The sequence below is a fragment of the Ochotona princeps genome, chromosome 15, assembly GCF_030435755.1.
Source record: "Ochotona princeps isolate mOchPri1 chromosome 15, mOchPri1.hap1, whole genome shotgun sequence".
In the NCBI taxonomy this organism is placed as follows: Eukaryota; Metazoa; Chordata; class Mammalia; order Lagomorpha; family Ochotonidae; genus Ochotona; species Ochotona princeps.
Window position 1 is genome coordinate 30,417,276 of NC_080846.1, and position 23,977 is coordinate 30,441,252.

Here is a 23,977-nt window from a genome sequence, read left to right on the forward strand (position 1 = left end):
CTGGGTTGCAAGTAAAGCAGCCAGGACAAAAACCAGTGTCCACATGGATGATGGTATTAGCAAGTGGAGGACTAGGCTTCTGAGTTACAGCACTGGCCCTTATTTCTGCTATTGTTGAAAATTTTATGAAATGTTGATGAAGTATATTATTAGTGAATTCTGGGCCCGGAGTAGTAGCCTAGCAGCTAAAGTCCTTGCCTTGAACACACAGGAATCCCATATAGGCAAAGGTTTGTATCTCAGTGCCCGGCTTCCCATTCAGCTCCCTGTTTGTAGCCCAGGAAAGTAGTCGAGGATGGCCCAAAGTTTTTGGACCCTGCACCTATGTGGGAGACTTAGAGGAGGCTCCTGGCTCTTGGCTTCAGATCAGCTCAGCTCTGGCTGTTGTAGCCACTTGGGGAATGAACCAGCGGATAGATGGAAGATCTTCCTCTCTGTATATGTAACTTTCCAATAAAATAAACACATCTTAAAAAAAAAAGGGGGGGGGGCTTGGAGCAGTAGCCTAGCAGCTATAGTTCCTGTCTTGAATGTACCAAGATCCCATATGGATGCTGGTTCGCATCCTGGTATCCTTGCTTCCCATCCAGCTCCCTGCATGTGGCCTGGGAAAACAGTCAAGGATGGTCCAAAACGTTGGGACCCTGCACCCAAGTGGAAGACCCAGAGGAGGCTCCTGGCTCCTGGGTGTGGATCAGCTCACCTCCGGCTGTTGTGGCCACTTGGGGAGTGAACCAGTGGTCAGATGGAAGATCTTCCTCTCTGCCTCGCCTGCTCTCTGTATATCTGACTTTCCAATAAAAAAAAAAAATCTTTTTTTTAAAAGAATTTTATTGAGAAGTTGTTCATTTTCTTTTTATTGTAGCCAGCTATTTGTATTTCATAGGTGTGTCTGAAGTCTAATGTGGTGTTTTTTTTTTTTTCTTTTTGAAGAGGCAAAAGGAGAGGGGGAAAGGAGAAGGGGTGGGTAGAGGACAAGAATGGGCAGGGGAGGGAGGTAGGGAGGGCGAGAGGGCAGGAGGAAGGAAGAAGAGAGAGAAAGAGAGAGAAAGAGAATGAGTTAATTCTCCCATTTGTTGGTTTGCTTCAAAATGCCTACAATGGCCCAAATTGGGCCAAGTCAAGAGCCAAGAACTGAACTCAGGCCACCCATGTGGGTGGTAGAGACTGAACAATCTGAATCCTCACTTACTGCTCTGCAGAAGGCACATCAGCAGCAGGCTGGAACTGAGCGTGCGGCTGGGAGGTGGCCCCACTCCGACAGTGGAAGTGGGCATCTTAACCACCAGGCAAAGGCTTGCCCTAGTATGATCTTTGAAGATAAAGTGTGAGGTAGAAGCAGCATACTGACAATTGTGCCTACTTGAAACATATTTTCCAAAAGTAAAAACACTATTTCTCCTGTTCACATTTTGGTTTAAAATCTCTCACTATTCAATTTTATCTTAAATTCTACATATAAACAACCAGTTTAAAAGAGAAAACAATATAAAACAGTATACATGTCTTGCACCACATTGTTGCTTCTTTCAGAAAATTTCTTTTTCAAAGCATTTTTTCTTTAAGCACAAATCAGCAAATATGACTATATAGTTGTTTTCTAGAAAGAGGTAGCAAACTATACTCACTTTTCTATACCTTTCTTCCTTTTTTTTTTTTTTTAAAGATTTTATTATTATTGGAGAGCCGGATATACAGAGAGGAGGAGAGACAGAGAGGAAGATCTTCCATCCGATGTTTCAATCCCCAAGTGAGCCGCAACCGGCCGGTACGCGCCAATCCGATGCCGGGACCAGGAACCTCTTCCGGGTCTCCCACGCGGGTGCAGGGTCCCAATGCTTTGGGCAGTCCTTGACTGCTTTCCCAGGCCACAAGCAGGGAGCTGGATGGGAAGTGGAGCTGCCGGGATTAGAACCGGCGCCCATATGGGATCCCGGGGCTTTCAAGGCGAGGACTTTAGCCGCTAGGCCACGCCGCCAGGCCCACCTTGCTTCCTTTTATACATACATAATCCAGATTTGTCCATATCATTTTATAGAATGTAACCCACATAATTTAACCAGCAACTGTGGCTGGACAGTGGTTTATATCTAATATGTTACTAAGACATGGTTGCAACAATATTTCATGTACGTCATCTTATATATGTGGGATGACATCTATAGGCATTATTTCTACAAGTAGGATCAGTGATCAAAGGATAAATATGTCTAACATTCTCATAAATACCTGTCAGATTCAAAGTTACAGTGCTAGAATATATCATTGTGCAATGTATGAGAGTGCCTGTTGGTCCACAAAGCTTTGGCAACAGGGTGTGGTGCCAGGAAAAGTGTAACCCTGCATTTGGGAAAATGAACATCTCAGGAAGATCTTGCTGTGATTCAGGGGAACCTGCATTATTTAGGTACCCTGCCAGTAACTTCAGACAAATATTGATAAAGAACTAAGGAAGATTAGGGCAGAACTGGGGTATAAAAGTCTTTGGATATTCTAAAATCAAAACCACAAAGTATCTTACTATAGTTTAAATAAACACATTTTTAAAATTTTATATAAAAGTTATGTGTTTAAGAACCATTTCTATTTCTTCATTTTTTAACTTTCCAGTCACTTCTTGCAACCTTTTCATCTTTAGTTTACTGATAATTTTCACTCGGTGTCAAAGAGTTCTTTTTTATTTTAGGGAGGTTAATACTTTATCTATGAGGATTTAAAAAAATTCTCCAGCTTAGCTTTATCAATTTATATTTGATTCTGCTAATGATTTTCATCTATGCAATTAATACACAGTAACTGAAAACAAACACTCATATTCTTAAAAACCAGGATGTGCAGCTAGATCTTCGCATCAAACAATCCACAGTGCCCTAAAATACCATTGGTTGCTAGGTCAGAGCCGGGGCTAACATCTGGAGAGAGAAATACAAGCTTCCATTGGTCAAGTTTTCTGGTTCTCCAAGCAATTGCTCTGACAGACGTGGACCGTGTCTCCTAACCCTCTTTATGCCTGACTTCTTCACCCAGAATTAACACCTAGGATCAGATGGCAGCTTAAGGAGAAATGGAAAAGCAAGAGTAGGAATTTCTTTTCAAAGCCAGCAACTGGCAAGGCATCCTGGTTGTGATAAACCACAGCGAAACACAGGTTTGAACCAAAGCACAAATCCTACAGTGGCACCGAAATCAGAGCTCAGTGCAGAGGAAATACAAACAGGTCAAGCAGCCTGTAACCATGGTTGTTAGGTAAGGGGCAGAATTTTTGTCTTCCTCAAACTTGTGATCTCTCAACTTCATAAATGGAAACTTCAGAATGAAGTGCTAAATATGCTTTTATTAAGGTCAGTACCAGAAGTGGTGAACGCGGAGTCATGTCTCATTACAGGATGATTTTTGGAAGGGCATAATCATTGAAAACAGCATTCAAAAGTCCTCACAATCTTCTATTTTAAGAAAGAATCATCTACTTACTCAGACAGGAAATCTGCATGATAATAGTAATCTGAAAGTTTATCCAGGAAAGACCGGGGTTCTAAAATAAACGTAGGCAGAACCACCCTGGATAGGTCCATTCCAGGACGGACTTGCTTCAGCAGCGTCCAGATAAGGCTTTTGTTTTCTTCAGATACAGTTTCTGTTTGAGAAGCCTCACCCGCCTTCAGCCATTAAAAACAATAAAACATTATACATATTTCAAACACATAGATACATAGATAACATAGCTATTGTCAGAAATACAAACTTTCTACGGGACTACCCTCATCATCTTCAATTTGAAAATCCATTAAGGAATAAAGTCAATAGCTATATACATGAAAAATAATAAAATGAATGATATATAAAATATCCACTATAAAAATACCCCGATTACTTCTACGCACTGATACCTTTGCACTTCAACTGGCACTATGCACTTTAAAGAAAACTAAAACAAACAAAGGTCTAGGAAACTCTAAAACAATATTGATATTTATGTGAGTATATGTGTCTGGCCACTCACAGATCCTGACAGTTCACTGGATGCAACTTTTAAAATACAACAGACAGGGCCCAGGGCAGTAGCCTAGTGGCTACATCCTCGCCTTGCATGCGTCAGGATCACATATGGGCGCCTGGTTGTTCCACTTTCCATCCAGCTCCTTGCTTGTGGCCTGGGCACAGTAGAGGATGGCCCAAAGCCTTAGGACCTGCGTGGCAGATCTAGAGGAAGCTCCTGGCTTTGGATTGGCTCAGCTCTGGCCATTGTGGCCACTTGGGGAGTAAACCAGTGGATTCCTTCTCTCTGTAAATCTGACCTTCCAATAAAAAGTAAATAAAAAATCTTTAAAAAAAATACAATGGACATCATACTAATATTCTCTTTTGGGAAAATAAACTGGAGATCAAATAAATAATACCTTCAGTTTCATTTGAAAACTTCTCGAGATTTGGGAATCTAGATCCCCGAAATCAAGTTTTACCTCTCCCAGTTCTTCATGGCTCTGTTCAGTGTAGGTGGTCTCCTTTAAGGGCTCAACAGGCTCAGGCTCAATGTAGGAGTCATCTTGCCTTTCTGATGTATCTGTGTCACTTTCTTCACTTTTCCCCATCACCTCATTGTCAGACTCATCATGCTCTTGATCGTTTTCTTTATCAGATTTATCAGAATACATGTCTTGGTCCTTAAAATGCTGTCGTTCAATTTCACTATCATTTAACCTTAGGGGAAAAAGTGTTAGAATGAAAAAATAGAGGAGTTTAAAAATGCTTGATTTACAAATAAGAATGAAATGCAACATTTGAAACTTTATTATATGCTGGTACTGTACTAAATGTTTTATAGCTTAGCTCATTTAATCCTAAATATCACTCTAAATAATTCTCAGTTTACAGATCAGCTAATAAACACAAAAACACTAAATAAAAGTTAAAAGATGACAGTCTGCATTCTGTCTACCACGTAAGTGCAAAACTTCTGAAAGCAAAATTTAAGACTATTTTCTGTTAGCCTTGCTCCCCTTAGTTTTGCAAATATCATCCATTGAATCAACCTCACCAGATTCTTCAGTAAATTCAAATGAATCATGACTTTGCTTCCACCTGTGAAAATCTCCAAAGTAGCCCAAAGTAAATTCAAGAATAAGAAAACGCAAAAGATAAGTAAGTAATTGCACTGAATTCTATTCAGTGTTTGTTTGATAAGCTTTATCTTAAGAAACAAAATATCTGGTAGAACAGTGAATGGAAATTTAGGATCAATCTAGGATCCAGCGTCATGGAGTAGCAGGTAGTCACCACCAGCAATACCAGCATTCTTTGTGGGCATCAGTTCATGTTCAGGCTTCTCCACTTCCAATCCAGCTCCCTGCTAATACCTGGGAAATGAGCCCCTGCCATCCACATGGAAGATACAGATAAAGCTCTTGGCTCCTGGTTTCAACTAGCCCAGCCCTGGCTGCACCATCAGTGAACCAAAGGCTGGAAGATCTTTCTCTTTGTCTCCCTCTCTCTCTTTGCACCTCTGCTTTTCAAATAAATAACTTTAAAAGAGAGAAAGTCAATATATAGCCTCAAGATGATAAATACTGTTTTATAATTTGTGCAAAAGGAGAAAAACCTCGAGTTCCAACAATTACCTATTCCTATCTTCTGATCCCTGTTCCCTTCTTATTCTGTTCATCCTCTAGCTGCTCAGGATTAAGTTAAAATCTCCAGATTGCAGGCCTACAAAGAATAGGCACGAAAGAAAGAAAAAAAATGCAAATCATAGTGTTTGGCTGAAGTTAAAATGAGGAGGGTAGTAACTTGACTTTAAAAGAGTAAAATCTCCAGCCTCATGGAATTAGCAGCTGCAGGATAGAAGCTGGGGGATGGAAGAGCAGAAGTGTAAGACCTTTTTGGCTAGACAGCTACTGAAGAGACCTGGACCCCAACAGGTCATTTTTTGCTGCTGCCTACTTTCTTTTGAAACTGGTTTTTTGTTGTTATTGTTTTTATTTTTTAGTATCAATTACAATGCATGCCTCTGAGAAACAAAGCAAAAACCAGATACAATTCCAAGTTAAACTATTTACAATATAAAACAATTCCCCAAATACCAGGTAACTTCAGAGCAATTACAAAAAGGTGTTACAGAATAGCAACAGGAGGACAAATTACATCTCATTGTCAATAGACAGGAAAGACTTCACATGTGATAAAATATTTGAAACTGTTCTTAAAAAAAAAAAATACATTGTGTTACAGCAGGAGAAATGAGGAAGCAAGAAAAGAAATCATTGTTATTGAAGGCACACCATAAAGGCAAAATGCAAGTTTAGTGGGGTTATACTTGAGAATAGTAAAGTAACTCACAATGGTTAGAATCAAATAAATTTCTACACCTAATTATAGTAGCTAAATAAATTTTTGAAAGATTTATTTGAAAGACAGAATTACACAGAGAGGGAGACATAAGAGAGGGCTTTCCCACGCGTTGGCTCACTCCCCAAATGGCTACAAATTTATGGGGCTGAGCCAGATTAGGCAGAAGCCAGGAGCTTCATCCAAGTACCTTGCATGTGTGGCAGGTGCCCAAGCACTAGGGCCATCTTATGATGCTTTCAGAGGCATACTGGCAAGGAACTCAATCAAAACTAGTGTAACTGAACACAACTCAGCATCCATATGGGATGCCAGCACTGCAGGTGTTGGTTTAACTTGCTACACCATAATGCTGGCCCCTAACAGATTTTATGCTATGGCTCAGATTATATAATAGGAAGAATGCAGGCAAATTTCAATCCTAGTAATACTATTAAAATTTTAGGCCTTCCAACTAATCCAATGAACAATACATATGATCTATGAAATCATTTCCCAATTACTGGCAGTATCTACTTACTGGAAGTTGTCACCACTGTGGAGATTGTTAGCACGTAATAAGCCATACAATGTTACATGTGTGCTATCTGATGAAATGCTCAGGTCATGTTCCTTTCCTTCCCTGATCATTGTCCGTTTAAGAAGACTAGAACATTTCAAAGCCAGCTCCAAAGCATCCATCCAGCACCTTCCTAGATAAACACAGATTCATACACAGTATATCAAACCATGAAACTAGCAACCATCTTACATTGAACACATTATTATTTCTTCAAAAATATGTACTAGCTAATTAAACAGAACATAAAATATTTCCAGGATTGCTCAACACAACCCTTCTAATTTTATAAAACTTTTAAAATATGAAGTACTTAGAAATCACTTAACAAATGAATAGCATACAGCATGTATTAGAAAGTGTAATCAATGTGCTTTATTTTTCAAATCATAGAACACTAAAATGCAGCACAACATAAAGGTACCAAGCAAGGTACATAAAACACTGAATGGATTATGTTTCTGCTATTGAAAAGATGTTTTTGATAAGGCTACCTTGAGGTTGAACATCCATTCCATTTAAATGCTTGAACATTTTTAGGTCAGGAAAATGGCTACATAAAATTATCACTGTCATATTGATTAAGAAAAACACTGCTATTTTTTAAACAAAAATTTTAAAAATTAGCAGAAAATATTCATATTTATTTGTTAAGTGCTTTTAAAATTCATGTTTCAACTTCTGCTTTCAACCAAGTAAAACATTTTCATATTGAAAGTTCATGCCTATATTTCAATATTTTAAAAAACCATCTGCTATAAGTAAACTCTGGAAGCTTATCAGATTTCCTACATCAAACCAATCTCAACTATGAAACATGAAAGTGAAGAAGAAATCCACTATATTTGTCATATTACTTTGATATAAATAAATTTTGCTCTTCCCATAGTTATTCATGAATTGTTTTAAATTACTGTGGAATAGTTTGTACTTGAACAAAAAAAATCCCCCAAACATTATTATATTGTCTGATTACATCATTAAAACTTTTAATATTATTAAATGCATCTCTAGAATGATAAAACTTAATGTGTTACCACAAAAGACAGTAATATCAATATTTAAATGTTTAAATATCAATGAAGATGAAGAAGACAACTGCAAGCTGGTAACTCATGACTCAATTACACAATGTCTCTATCTTATTATTCTGTTCATGTATAGAGTTAATAATATGAATACTCTAAACAATTTATGACCAACATGCTTCTGTTGTAAATGCTATACTAAAACAGATTTTCCCCCATGGATACCACATAGTCGCAAATAAAATTAGCTCTTAAAACTAAAGACCAAAATCCAATTCACCAAATTATATTTACCATCTGACTCTGAAGTAGCTCGGATGATCAAATAACTGCTGGGTAAGGGCTGAGTTATGGAGCCAACTGCTTCACCTTTTGGACCCTTCACAATAAAATTAAAATGGTGAACATTAAGCACTAAGAGAGCTCAATTCTATATCATCCATTATCATCTGTAATAATCTAAATTAGGAATGCATTATAATATATGCAAATAAGCTTTAATTTCATCCTTAAGAGGATGATATGAAGTATTTAAGAAAGCATTCTTTCCAGCAATTGTATTTCATTAACAGAAATAACAGTTATCAACCCTAAAACCTTAAACCTATGTGTTGCTCATATATCAAAGAGAACCTAAAATTTATCATATAAAGCCACATTTTTAACTTCACACAGAATGTCCATCCTGCAGACACTACTAGGTAAGAAATAATACATTTCTTAAAATCTAAACAACACAACTGTAAATAATCCATAAAGGATGAATATTTAGTGGATCTAAGATAAAATAAATCTCCATTTTATAAATAATGATACCTGCATTTAAAGGCCAACTGTTATACAAGATAATTTTATTCTTCCAGAAACAAAAAAGAAAATTCTTGCTTTAGCTGGAATTTTTAAAGAAGTATCTAACACCAGGGTTATACAGATGGATATGTCTTAACTGGAAAGAAAAGCACTGAATTTACAGTATAATTATGATATAACAATAAAAGTTTTAAACTTGTTTAGAAAAAGTTATTTTAGGTTATCAAAGAAAAAAATTCAAAAAGTATAAACATTAGGAAGATACAGATTCATGTCTTTTTTAAAGGTATATGTGCATATTGCCTCTTTAATTAATACTACCAAGGTGTGGGGGTTATCCAAGCTATTTTCAGTTCGACCAAATCTGTAAGCTTTTCCTTAAAGAAGGAGTTTTAAAACCCGTTATTCACACACATCAACTTTCTTAAAAAAATAAAATGATGCTCATGTTATAAAATGCACACTAGATTCATTGATTCAGCAATAGTGTATGTAATGCATGTCTACTGCTTGTACAATTCTTTGTAATTCACCAAATAAGGCATTTCTACTTTTCTGTTTTTGTGGAGCAAGAGTGAACACAGTAGTGTTTTCCAGTCAGTTAGAAATCATTAGGGCTCCATCTCTTAAACCAGTTGCCCTATTAGGAGTGGTAAATAGCAACACTACCTGTGCTGACAGTCTCCCATCACACATTCGTATGACCATTTGAAAGAACACAAACATAAGCAGCAGTTTCTGTTGTAGCAGATCTTCCCATTTTGATCAAGAGAAAAAATATACCGCTACAAAGACTACTTAGGAATTATAAATTGAAAAAGATAGTTAAAATTGAATTGCCAAGGACAGAAGAAATAAGATGAAATATAAATTTTCTTGAGAATTCATTGTAGAACTTAAAGATAAACAGAGCCTTTGGTACACATTTCATTTTGAGCAGAGGCAGAATGGGAAATGATGCACTTTAAAACAGAAACAAATACCTGGCAGAGAATGGGAATCGTGTTGATTTCTCTGTTTTACTCATAGATTATCACCTTAACGCTTTCTACATGGATACAGTGCTTACATACCTTCACTGCCCAAATAGACTGCTCCAAAGGATGGAAGAGTTTGAAACAAAAGCCATCCTTTTTTGATGGACGCTCAATGATTTCACAGGCATTCAGAAGGACGGTTCCTACCCACTGACCATTTTTTTGGGTTTTATAGATCAGAAGCACTCCAGGTTTCAACACACACCACAACTTGGTCCAGCTCTTGAGGGTACCACGAATCTAGGAATGATAACAGAAAATATTTCAATTTTTTCCCCTTCTACTCCGTAAAGTATAAACAGAATCATGACAAATGGGATGTTGTAATCTGGAATTTCCATAATGTGAACACCTCAGATGTAACACACACATTTTGACATTTTTATCATTATTATAATTTTCCATGATACAGTTTTATAGGTATAGGGATTCCTCCCTCCACAGCCCTGTCCTCCCTCCCTAGTACCCACCCCCCAAATTTCCCCACATTATCACAATATTATAGTCCTTCAGTAACAGTCACAAGTCCAACATTCAGCTATTGAAGTAACATGGCAGTGTAGGTTTATGCAGTGGTAGAAATCGAGTATCATACTGTCAAAGAATATAGATATAGTTATACACATACATACACACATATCTTTTTTTTAACGTGAGGGGCTGAAATAGGGAGAAAGCCCTCGCTGTGTCTTTTTTTCTTTTCTTTTCTTTTCTATTGGAAAGTCAGATATACAGAGAGGAGGAGAGACAGAGGAAGATTTTCTGTCCATTGATATTTTCCCAAAGTGGCTGCAGTGGCCAGAGTTGTGCAGAGCCGAAGCCAGGAGGCTGGAGCCTCTTCTGGGTCTCCCACGCGGGTGCAGGGTCCCAACGTTTGGGCCATCCTCTACAACTTTCCCAGGATACAAGCAGGGAGCTGGATGGGAAGCAGGGCTGCCGGGATTAGAAACGGCGCCTATACGGGATCCCAGAGTGTGCAAGGCGAGGACTTTAGCCACTAGGCTACTGCACCCGGGCCTATCTGCACCAGGCCTATTAAGGTATATTTAACAGTTTTCTTGGGAGTCCTCCTTTTATTAAGGAGTAGAGAAGCATAATGCAATCTATCTTCACTTCCCAGTAGTAATATATACATTATTCAAAGCTACAACAAAAGCAGCAGCCCTTCAAAGAGACTTGCAAAAAATGACATGGATTCTTCTTCTAAGAAGTTTCAACTTTTTAGGAAAGACTAGGTCAACAATTTCAAAATAATACATTAATTAATGCAGTTTTTCTAACCCCCTAATTTGACCCAGGGTCATTACAATATACCTTACTGGCTTTGAGGGTTTTTTTTTTGCAGCATATTATCAAAGTGGTAATTTTATTGTTGTAATATATGATTATACTCCACAATTTTTTTTTCTGTTCATTATTCTAGCAACAGTGCTGAAAATACTAGTCACCCATACCAGACATTCTAAATGTTTGCTGAATAGTCAGAACAGAATCCTTTTTTATCTCTTAAATTACCTAATCCAAACTATTTCGTTCTTAGTAATTACATAAAACGTGCCATTTAAATTTCTCAAAGGAATTTTTAAAACAAAAGTTATATGACTCTCCACTTGCATAAAGTATTTTTCAGCTTAAGCTTAATGATTGGCCAGCAAATCTATACTTTTTCTATTAATTTCTATTCCTGTAACAAAATTATTTCTATGAAACACACTGAATTCACAATATTCAAAGGATGCTAATATGCAATTAGATTGAAATGGGAATTATGTCTGCCTTTATTTAGTGTAAAACATTTTTTTCAACGCACTTACATAAATAAATACAGAAATAAATATAGAGCTCCATAGCCCCAAAAGGAGCTGTAGGATACCATAAGATCTGTAAATAAGAAAAATGTAGACAGGCAGACTCTGAAACCAGACATAAAATCTTTTTAAAAAGGCACATGTAAATGCAGAAGACAGTAAGATGAGGAAAGTGAAAGGAAGAGACTCATCCTGAGCTAACATTCTGTATTCTGGTGATGTGACAATAGAGCATGGAGGGAAATAATCAGAACGGAGGTAGAGTTTGCAAAGTCGGCCGGAAGTCAATGGATGATCAGTGGGAAACAGCTGGAGGTAATACACTGCCAAGCACAGCCAGAGCAGGTCGGAGGGGTTCAGCACTAGCCTGAAGAAGAGCTTCACATGTCACCACACTCATTCCAGGGGCAGCACTTCTAGGACAGACAGTACAGAGGCTACTGCGTTGGAGGTCTTACCAACCCTTGTGCAGAAAGCCTCGGAGACTGGGGTGAGTCTCACGTGAATGTCAGGTACTAAGATTTTCTGGTAGTTCAGAGTCATACAAGACCACTCTGAAAATTAGGATTAGTCTGGGAGATTCCTACCAGTTATCCTTCAGATAAGACAAAGAGGATAGAGAGACTGGGATGAGAAAAAGACCAAAACAAGCAGCATTTGGAAATGGTAGTATGTGTGTCTGTCACAAAATAAGGTAAGTAGTGTTCCTTGAACAATAGTTTTTATGTTTGCCTTTTCTCAACAATACATACATCATGTATACAATGATACTAATCATAATTTGAATAGCCAGGAAAATATTGTTACAGAATATTGTATTAGACAGTATAGTGTGACACAAACAGAAACTTGTTTTCAAAGAAATATTATCGATATCTGATGCCATTTTAAACAGACATGAGATCCTCTCTTGCCACTAAGATCAGAACACAGAATCTCTGGAATGTAATGAATGGTTTCTTTCGTAGTGAAAAATAAGCAGTCTAGCTGTTTTTGTCTTGTTGGTCACAGGTATGCTCTGGGCTTGTCTATTCCAGCAGACAAATATCCAGCACCTTGAATGTGATATTCAGCACACACTGACCTTTAGCCAATCAGCCATAACGATAACAGAAGGATCTGTGATTGTACTGAGCAACTCCTTTGTGGCTCTTTTCTTTTCTTCTCGGTAATTTTTCTTTTGTACCTATTTTGTAGAAATGATAGAAGAATTAAAAATATAATGCAACAGAAATGAGCAATTTAGTTTCCATTTTTTAGAGCTAGAGAATTATAGAGGGTTTCCAAAGCTTGAGACCAGAATTATGGCACAGTAGGCTAAGCCCCTATTTGCAAATTCAGCATCCATAATCAGAGTGCTGGAGTCTCAGCTACTCAGCTTCTGATCGAGTTTTCTAACATGCCTAGGAAGGCAGCAGCAGATGGCCAGATCCTTAGGACCCTGTCACCCATGTGAGATATCAGCATGAAATTCTTTTTTTTTTTATTTATTATTTTTACTTCATTAATCACATTGTATTATGTGACACAGTTACATAGGTACTTGGGTTCTCCCCACCCCTCCCCAAACCCTCCCACCATGGTGGATTCCTCCACCTTGTTGCATAACCACAGCTCAAGTTCAGTTGAGATTCCCCCATTGCAAGCATATATCAGCATGAAATTCTTATCTCATGGCTTGAGCCTGGCCTGGTCTGGCCTGGCCTTGGTCATTGTGACCATTTGTGGAGTGAACCAATGAGTGGAAGATTGTCTCTGTATCTCTCTGTTGCTCTATCCTTCAAAAAACATAAACAGGTAAATCAATCTTTAAAAAGTAATATTCTAAACCTCTTTGCAATTTTTGCATTTTAGTATAAAAAAACTAGTTCGATTTATAGGTGGGAGCAATTTTCAGAAAACAAAGGTTATAATGTTTTTTTTTTTCTGATAGAAAAAAGTGTACTTCTATCATTTGAAATACATTTATCTCTTTTTAATTACATAATGAGACTCGAATACAGTGTCATTGTATTAATTTCAAACTATAAAAGATGAAAGCCTCCTTTACTACACCTTATCCCTTGCTAATTCCCAGAAGTGAGCCACGGCTAACCTTCTGGGAACACTATCCTTTTTGGTCCTTTAATCCACAGAACAGTGAGAAGTACACAGCTTATGTATACAGGCATCTTGGTGTGTGTGTAACATATTTTAAAGAAAGTCCTTCCATTCATACTTCAAGAGTTTCCATATTATTTACCTCATTCTTTTAACTGCTACAAAGGATTTCTAGTATGAGTAAAATAAGTACACTCTCCTGTAGTATTACTACATCATTTAATCCCTGCATTAACCTTGTGAATTGAACAATTATTATCTGTATTTTACAGACGATAAAACTGAAGCAGACAGTAATTTGTCCAGATGCACAAAACTAGTAAGTTATAAAGATTCACACAGAGGCAGATGGGCTCAAAACCTATCCTCCTAACCACTGGACTACACAGCTTTTGTGTTTTCTTAATATATTCTCTTACTGACAAAAATCTCTTATCATTTTCTTAAACATTACAAAAAAATGCTGTAATGGTTTACAAATATAAGCTTTTTTGGTGATAAGATAAAAATAATTAAACCATGATAGCAGAATTAAAACATTCAAGATATTAAAGCTTTACTTTCAAAACAAAGTTATTGGTGAGATAATCTGAGAAAACAACAGTGCAATCATACGGTCTTACTATTGTTTTTTTGTTACTATTTGATAATAATTGCATTTAAAAAATTATAACCTGAAAATTTCCAACATAATCATTTCAATTAATTGTAAAGAGACTATGTAAACATAAAAAAATAATACTACAAAGTACTAGAACTTTTGGTCTTTATTAATAATGTGCATCTGAATTAACAGCTTTTAACAGGAGAATGAAATTGTAAATGTGGGCCTGGTGTGATGGCTCAATGGCTAAATCCTTGCCTTCTATGTGCCAGGATCCCAATTGGCTGCTCCATTTCCCATCCAGTTCTCTGCGGCCTGGGAAAGCAGTAGAGGATGGCCCAAAGTCTTGGGACCCTGCACCCACGTGGGAGACCCAGAGGAGGCTCCTGACTCCTGGCTCCTGGCTCCAGATTGATTCAAGTCCAGCCATTGTGGCCCTTTAGGGAGTGAACCAGCAGATGGCAGATCTTTTATTCTGTCTTTCCTTCACTCTATAAATCTGATCTGACTTCAAATAAAAATGAATAATTCTTTTTTAAAAAATTTAAAACATGACAGAATTCAACCTAAATTTATCTACTTAAGCTGGTATAAGTAACTGCAGATTAAGATACTTCCTGTAACACCAACATCCCATCTGAGTGTCAGTTCAAGTCCCGGGAAGGCACCCGGGAGGGCAGCAGAAGATGGCTAGAGTGCTTGGGCTCTATACTTATGTGGGAAGACACAAATGGAATTCCAGACTCCTGGCTTTAGCTTGGCAGGGCCCTGACTGTTGCAGACACTGCGGAGTGAACCAGAGGCTGAAAGATCTCACTGTCTTTGCCCTTCAAATACATAAAATCATAAATTTACATATGTACATGTATGTATGTATATGTGTGTGTGTGTACACATATTCTTGTTGGCCAAATTTAGCCAATGACTCAGCAAGCAGTACTTCTGACATGCTCCAGAGTTTCCCATCATTAGGTACACAGCACATTTCTATGCTTGCTGGATTGGTAGAGCTGTGCAGACAGCAAATCCGCAGCCCCTGGAGTGCTCAGAGTAGGGCTAAAACAGACTGCCCCAGGATACTTATCAAACAGCCTAAGCAGCTGACTCCAATGCATCTTATAAAATTTGTACTTTATCTGTTTCTCCTGATTTTTTTTTGTTTTTTAGGAACACACATATTTATCCTAATCCACATGAAAAGCATATATAAAGCACAACGTATATTACTTTCTAGAAATAACTGTGAAAACTAACCTTAAGAGATTCCTTTTTTGTGAGCTTGCTTGAAGTTGAATTGTCCTTCTCTGAGCCATTATAAAGTTTAGATTCAGACTGAAATCACACAGAAATGAACAGGAATGAAATAATAATTAAAATATTCACTTGTTCTCTACAATCCACATAGAAATTTATGTTAAGGTTGTTATTTGTGTCATTCCTATGATTTAAGGAAATGTACATTTTAAAATACCGATTTATTTCTAAATAGTATTTGTATTTAAAAAAATTCATGTCAAACTTCCAAATACACAAAAGTAAAAACAAATAATCTACAATATTAAGTTCAGTCCATTTGTAAATTTTTATGTTGTGTCTTTTGAAGTGTTGCCAAGAATAAATATAAATATAGGTATTATTCTTAAAACTAACCAAATTAATGTTTTTTCACATTTAAATATTCTAAATAAAAAGCCAGCCCATGCTTGGAATGGCAAGATTGGCAGCAATTCATAACTATTGAACTATCAAAACCACTTGAGCAAGACCCTCGGAGCATGCCCCACATCAGGGACCTGGGATGGGTGGGAGATCGGTGGGGCTTCTCCCTTTACCTTCCCCTTTGCCCCAGATATAGGAAAGAAGAAAATGTGGAAATAGTGGTCTTGCCCACTTTCCTGTAGCCCTTGAATCTTTTTGCCCTAATTAACTATGTAACGATTGTAAAAAAAAAAAAAAAAAAAAAAGAGCTAGCCCATGTAAAATCTAGCATGTTGGTACATGTACAGCACAGTTGTTACTCTTCTCCTAATGGAAATAAAAATGAATATCTTAACTACCCAGTAATTAAACACTCTACCTAATTTGTACAGCATTCACATCAATATTTCTGTGATTTAATTTCTATGAATACAATGCACTTAAACTGTTGATAATGTCTTGTATTTGTTCCAGATTTTTTAGATTATGTCCCATATTTTTATTTACTCTTCATAAGAACCTTGAAAACTGGACATAACAGGCAATTTCTCACCCTCCACTTTGTAAATCATGAAATGGAGATTTAGAGAGGTTGATTTTCTGAATTAGTTAATAATCGTTAGTACAGCTGGAATCTGGCTTGGTCATTCCTGAAAGATTTCTATGTGTAAGGAATCAGCAGGTCAGAAGGGTGTTTTACACGAGCTTGTAGATCAAAGCACATGTATTTCAGGAACCTTGGCCGTACTTGCAGTCTAAATCTGAGAAACAAACTACACAAGATACGTACATACTATTTTTAAATTTTATGTGTCAACATAATTTTTAAATACCAAGAATCATTTCTGTTGATTAACTGAAGTTTCCCTTTCTCCACAAACTTTTTTGATCACTATTTTAATGATAATCACAGGACTCAAGTATAGAACTGCTTGTTTCTTTGTATTTTTTTTTTTTTCATTTCTCTTCCTCCTTAGCTACTGTTCTCTTATAGGCTACATGACTTTGAAAAGTGTTTTAATCTCTGTCAATTTAAGCTTCTTCATTTGTAAAATGAGGCTATTTCTTCTAACTGGAATATTGTTTTGAGGTTAAATGAGATAACAACCATATATGCATCAATTCTACCATCAGTTGTTTGAAAACAGCTTATTTTAAAAATTATAAATATCACTAAACTGTAGTTGTGTCAGATACAAGAGAAACTATTTCTTCTTTGATATTTTTCAACTACACAGCTCATTTAAAATGGCTGACAAGGCTTAGAATATACCACCCCCAAAAAGGCATCTTCACAAGCAGAATGTTTCCAGCGGAAGCAAACTGTGAGAAGTTCAGAAGTCCGAGGATCACTATCTGACCATCTCTCCCTTTCTCCAGTGAGGCAGGCTACAAAAGAATTTTCTAAACTTCCTTGGAGGTAAGTACTATTTCCTACAGTTGGGAGAAAAGATCCAATGACACAGATACCTACAAAAAGCTGGAGAAACAGGCCTTGCTAAATTCTTCACAGTTTATTATTATCAAGTCATACTCCCTTTTGCTTAGACAATTTCTATATGACTGTATACTCATCACATCAAAGTACAAACATAAACAGATTTTACTATTTTGGGGGGTCTTCATGTTGAAGGCTCCTCGGTCACACAGAACTTGTATTAAATGGATTTGTAAGCTTTTATACCTTTAATCTGACTTTTACTATATTAGTTTAGCTAACAAACTCTGCAATAGGAAATGGAAGAAATCTTTTCTTCTCTACATGACCAAGGTCTTTATATACATTATAAATGAACATATATGCATATAAAATGTATCTATACACATATACAAAGTACTATCAACTATCTGCCTTAAGTACTTCATACAAATGACAGATGAACTTTCATATAATATTTGAAAAGTGTGAACATTTGTGTAAAATCATACATAAGAACAAACTGTGCAATCATCTTAATCACTCTGAAGAACAGGAATAAAAACCACGGTAAACAGAGCAAAATACACTGCTGAGAACAGCAGGGAGTTTACAGGCTTACGAGAAAGGTTCTCATCATCACTGACGTCTGATTCCACAAACCAAAGGCTACTCCTGCTATCAATCCTAATCATACAGAAAAGTCAGAAGTGGAATCCCCTGACAAACCTGGAGGAAAACTGTGCTATACTGTTTCTCAACATGAACATGTACTCTTAAAGAGAAAAGCCTTCCAACAACAACAAAATAGGAAGATGGAAAAGCAAAGTGCTGGCATGCTGTGTGTATGTGCCGAAAAACTAAATTATATTCCTTTCAAATGCAAAAGCATCATATCAACCCAAAGTTTGAAAAAAATTTAAAGAAGAAAAATAATTCTTAAAACTTCTTAAAAATACAAAAGAGTATCAGTCTGAGAAATACTAATTTAGAAACTATGTCTTATTCCAAGAAAATGTTTAACTACTCAGTATTACTGCAAAGATCTCTGGCCTTTAATCAGTAAAATGTATGTATATTTTAATGCCATCTAGCTGAACCCAAAACACTTAAGAATTTTCTTCAAACACATGAAAACCTCTGAGTTGAAGCCTCAGAGAGTCTGAGCACTGCTATATAAATCCTATCAGAAACATTCTTACTCTGGAGACAACATGAATTACCAAGGGGTTGTATTTCCAAGTAACCAATAGCACCTCAATCGTCCCCTGTGGAATTTTATTCTTCTCATATATACTACATGGTTTAGATTAAATATAAGAAATATCCCATAAAAGCCTGACAGAATTTTAGTGTCAGAGCCTTTATCTTAAATATTAGAAAAAAGCACCATGATCATATATTTGTGGTAAACAATACACTTACCTTGCTCTTTGACATAGAAAGAGAGGATTCATCTTTATTTTGAGAAATATCTTCCTTTCCCCTTTCAAAACCTTAAAAAAAATAGACATCTCTGTTACTGCTTGAATATATCTGCTACTTCTCAAGTGCATTAGCAGGAAGCTGGATCAAAACCAGAGTATTCAGAATGCAAACTGGCACTCTGTTGTGGGAGAGGCAATCTGAGTGCCAGCTTAACTTGTGTCACTATAAAACCCACTGTGAAGCATTTTAAGGTCATTCCTAACGTACCAATATCACCTATCCTGTATTTTGTTTATAACAGCTAAAAGCAAATCCACTGCATTTTTAATCCACACATTTTACTAGATTATTTCTGTAATATAAAAAAGATATATTTTCCCCTCTCTGGCTCATATGATACTGGCAGTAGAGAAGCAAATCTACTGTCTTTCATAAATGCAACATAGAATTAAAAATATATGTACGCATATATATGTATGTATGTATATTTGAAATGGAGGGATAGAGTGTGCTCATCTGTAGACTCAGTCCCCAAATGTCCACATCACCTCGCACTAAAGCAACCAGGAGACAAAACTCAATCCAAGTCTCCTATGAGGGTGGCAGGAATTTTAGCCATCACTAGTGCCTTCCAGGCAATGGAGCTGGAACTGTAGGCATTCGAAATAAACATTTAACTGTTTAAAAATTCTGCACCATAAACAGAATTCTACTGTGAAATGGCGGCTGTCATGAGCCCCAGGGGTGGGGGATTCGGAGGGGTTTGGGTCTCCTGTCGCGGGTCTTGGGGCCCACCTACTAGGGGGATGTCAGGGTTGCGAGCCCCAGAGGTGGAGGACCTGGTGATGCTTGGGACACCTCGTCCAGGTGCTTGGACTCACCTGCAAGAACATGCCCTAATTAATGAAAAAGGTAAAACAGTGGACACAGGACCTGTTGCAAAAGGAGAGAATGGCAGCACATTTGTTGTTGTGGCAGAACAGAGAAAACTGGAAAACTACTCCAAACAAACAATGACAGCAAAAAACCTAGGTGAATGGAGTCAATGGACACTGGGAGGGTGACATCATCCTCGGATTGGTAAAAAATACAGAACCCTTGGAATATGTACACATTGAGACCCTGGGTTTATATGAGCTGGTGGTTCCTCATCCCTGGGTACTGGGACGTGTGGAAAGTTTTGAGAGGTTTCCCCCTTTGTCTCTCCTGCTCCCCCAGGAACAACAAGAAGAAATAGCAAATTTGGAAGCAATGAATTCACCCGATTTTCCCTAAACCTTGATCCTTCCCACCTTGATCAAGCAGGTAATCATTATTTAAAAAATAAAATTTATTTAAAAACCAAAAAGGGAATTCTAAATAATGAAGAGTGGGGAGTCATCAAAATACAAGTGAGAATGTGAAGCAACTAGAACCCTGTTAACTACTGGTGGGAGTATAAAGCTATATGACCACTTTGGAAAATTATTTGGCAGAACATACATATATTATAACACATATGAGAGCTAGCCAATCCTAGATATATCCAGAAGTAATAGCTGTACAACAAATCTGAATTACAAGAATGTTCACAGCAGCCTTATTCATAATGACCAAAACCTAGGAACAATTCTGCGGGTAGGCAGCTAGCTCAGGGTCAGGAGCTTGGGAGCCACCACATCCCCCAACACCCACTTACGTGGTCCCTTCTGCCCACCTGTGATATTCACCTATCATTACCTGAAACCTCAGGGAGAGCAGTTTTGCACTGTTGCATAACCACCCTCCCCCAAGCCTCCAAAAAAGTCCATGACAGGGAGGGGCTTGCTCTCTTAGTATGTTCCCACCAAACTTGCACTACAGCTTTTGGTCCCTATTTCTCCCCCAGTTATGAGACTCTACTTTGACATCTTTTCCTTGTAATCTATATCTCTTTAACTTCCTTTGTACCTGGATAATTCTGATTCATTTACCAATAACAGTGAGAATTATGCTGCTAATTTAAAGTAATAATAAACAACAATAACAGCAACCAATGCACCTAAGCTATGTGCTTGATTTCCAACTTTCTCCAGTCTTCCTTGTCAGAAACAAGACATGTTTCAGCATTGAAAAACTGAGGGTCCCAGAAAGTAACTGATCGGGCCAGCGTAGTAGCCTACTGGGTAAATCTTCACCTTTCATCAGCAGGGATCCCATATGGGCACCTGGCTGCCCCACGCCCCATCCAGGTCCCTGCTTGTGGCCTGTGAAAGCAATAAAGGATGGCCCAAAGCCTGGGACCTTGAACCTACCAAGGAGACTGGAAAAAAGCTCCTGGCTTTGGATGGGCTTACTCTGGTCACTGCAGCCACTTGGGGAGTGAACCAGCAGATGGAAGATCTTATTCACTGTCTCTCCTTCTCTCTGACTCTCCAATATAAATAAATAAATAAATAAATAAATCTATTTTTTAAAAAAACCCTTCATGAATGATAAACTATACTGAGCTTCAGTTCTACTTTTTTAAAGTTTGCAATATGTGAATGTTAAAAATAGCACGCCTACAGAAAATGTATAAAATATAAATGCATATGTAATGAATGCAAGCAGTCTACATGGCGTCTATTCAGATCAAGAAATAGAGCATTACACATAGCATCCTCATTACTATTCTTGATCACAATCCACTCTCCTCAAAAGAAAACTTGCAATAACAGCCTATGACCAGAACAAAACAGGTATTATATTCATTTTTCTGCATTTTAGAATGTTACTGCAAGATTACAACACTGTTTATTTACTCTATTGTTGACACTTGGTTTCCTCCTAGTTTTTCCTTATGAATAATGGTGTAATGAATATTATTAGAAATGTATCATGGTAGTCATTACCATGATTTTCTCTAGGGTTTATATCTAGAAACAGAATTCCTGGGTTCTAGAATAAATCTTCAACTTTCATATTAAATTGTTTATGATACAAAAGTTGTCCTTTCTCCATATTCATAGTAACATCAGCAATGACAAATTTTTAATTTTTTGCCAGTCTTATATACATGTGGTAATCCACAAGAAAGTTTTTTTAGCTCTCGCTGGTGAACACGCCGTCCAGATCTGGGGGTCGGACTAGCAGGGCTCCAAAATGTGTAAATTGGTAATGGAACGTAATGTACTGGGCAGGACTGAGCAAACCTTTGTTTACAAGCAAAACTAGAAACCAGCATGGAACACAGGTCATACCGAGCTAGGCTCTTGCACCTACTGGTCCTCAGAGCAACCACGGGCAGGTGCATGATTTACAGCTAGGAACAAGCCCAATCGGGGAGGTAACGGAACTAGGTTGAGGTTCCCACCAAGGGGCGTATGTGCTAGAATTGGAGCTGCGTTCTATCTAGGAAACAGTTGCAATCTCCCGAGGCACTAGTGTGGGCTGGGATTGGATGCACCAGGCCAGTTCAGACCCCAACACCATCTGGTGTCATGGAGAACCAGAGGATAGATGTGGGACTGACTAGGCTGGGTCTCAACCCCATTCTGAGCCATGCGTGAGCTGTATGTGGGTATGGACGAGCCATGGCTGGGCTGAAACATCCAACAACAAGAACCAGAATGGGGTGAAAGCAAGCCAGGAAAAGCCACTGTTCCTGCTAGGACAGGAGGTGAACTGAATAGGGCTGGCTCAAGGACCCCCTGGCATGCGCAAAACCTGCCATTGGGAGGGGTTCTGATGGAGGAGCCTGGGCAACTCCTCTGGCAGGACACAGTCCCTGCAGGTAAGCGCAAGAAGCATGATAGGAAACAGTCCAGAATAGGCCATGGAAAGTTTCCCACTGGCACACATTCAGCATGGGTCAGGAGCAGACCGGGCTGAATCAGTCCGTATCACCCACTGGCAAATCCGATCACCAGATCAGAGTGTGGGATGAGCCGGGTTTGGTCGCGACAAAACCAGTACACATTATGGAATGCCAGGGCGTGGTTGCCTGTACTGGATATGAATGCAGCACCCAACCAGCACACGTGAGATCCAGGAAGGAAGGGAGGGGCAGAACTGGCAGGGGGATTAAGGGGCTGGTTCCCTCACCGGACAGCTACTCCCACTGGAGAGCGTGGGCTGGGATAGAGACAGACTAGACTATGCAAGGCTACAACACCTGTGTGCTGCAAGTGCTACAGATCAGGGAAAAGCCAGGCTGGGCTGATTATTCCTGCTGGTGCAAGCATAAATTAGAGTGGGTGAGGGTTGTTTGGGCATAGCCGCAGAAGCTGGCACTGGGGACTAATTCTGTCAAGTCAAATCACAGAACCACCTAAAGAGTGCATAAACCGGGACAGAGAGACCTGGGAGGGAAAAAGTGGGTTCCCCCTTCTTGGGTCACTAGTCCCGTGGGAGGGCATGAAAACTAGGACGAGGGCTGGGGTGGCTAGACAGAGAGACACTTAACAACATCCGTGAGGGCTGGATGGTTGAGTTGGTTAGATAGAACTAAGCTTTAATACCCATTGACAAGTGCCAGAGCCAAATGGGATGGGGGACAGACTGGTCTTCTGCTACACATACTGGCAAACCAGGGTAGGGGGCGGGCCTGGTGTGGGTTATCGTGGGTCGTCCCAACTAGGCTGCAGCTCCCACTGGTTAGTGTGAGGGCCGAGTACGTGCTGGGCAGAACCAGACTGGACTGCAACACCCATTGGTTCCAGTGCAACTCGGGACCGAAAACAGAACCAACCCAGCAATTGCAACCACCAGCTGATCTGGGTGATGGACTGTGCCGGGCCCTGTGCTTGCTAGAACATGCAAGAAACTAGTCTGGGAATACCTCAAAGTTTCTTTGGAGATCTCCCCAATCGAACTGCTGGACTCAGAACTCTAATCAAGAAAAGACAGAAGACAGAGCAGATCAATCATTCATCTCAGCTATATGTTGGCAGCGAAAAATGGGGCAAACGGAGACTTTATGATGGACCATATCAATCAGTGGACGACCTCATCGAGCGAAACTGGCAGCGATTCATAACTGGAGAACTATTAACACCACTCGAGCACATATCTCAGAGCATGCCCCACATCCGGGACTTGGGGTGGGCGGGAAACCAGGTGGGGCTCCTCCCTCAATATCCCCCTTTACCTCAGATACAAGATGGAAACAATATGGACATAATAGTATTACCCACTTCCCTATCCC

The 23,977-nt window shown here is 38.5% G+C and overlaps 1 protein-coding gene across 8 annotated transcripts in view; it reads right to left on the reverse strand.

Moving 5' to 3' along the window:
• OSBPL8 (oxysterol binding protein like 8) overlaps positions 1-23,977 on the reverse strand; it is a 151,631-nt gene that overhangs the window by 26,379 nt on the left and 101,275 nt on the right. For 7 of the 8 annotated variants that reach the window (XM_058673198.1, XM_058673197.1, XM_058673195.1 and 4 more), the window contains 8 exons: positions 18,829-18,899; positions 15,543-15,620; positions 12,669-12,770; positions 9,813-10,016; positions 8,224-8,308; positions 6,863-7,034; positions 4,461-4,698; positions 3,472-3,656 (listed from right to left, as the gene is read on the reverse strand). In XM_058673198.1, coding sequence (XP_058529181.1) covers positions 3,472-3,656; positions 4,461-4,698; positions 6,863-7,034; positions 8,224-8,308; positions 9,813-10,016; positions 12,669-12,770; positions 15,543-15,620; positions 18,829-18,899 — 1,135 coding nt within the window. Of the gene's footprint in view, positions 1-3,471; positions 3,657-4,460; positions 4,699-6,862; positions 7,035-8,223; positions 8,309-9,812; positions 10,017-11,688; positions 11,862-12,668; positions 12,771-15,542; positions 15,621-18,828; positions 18,900-23,977 lie in introns of those variants that run through there. The other variant, XM_058673201.1, reaches the window with a different exon arrangement.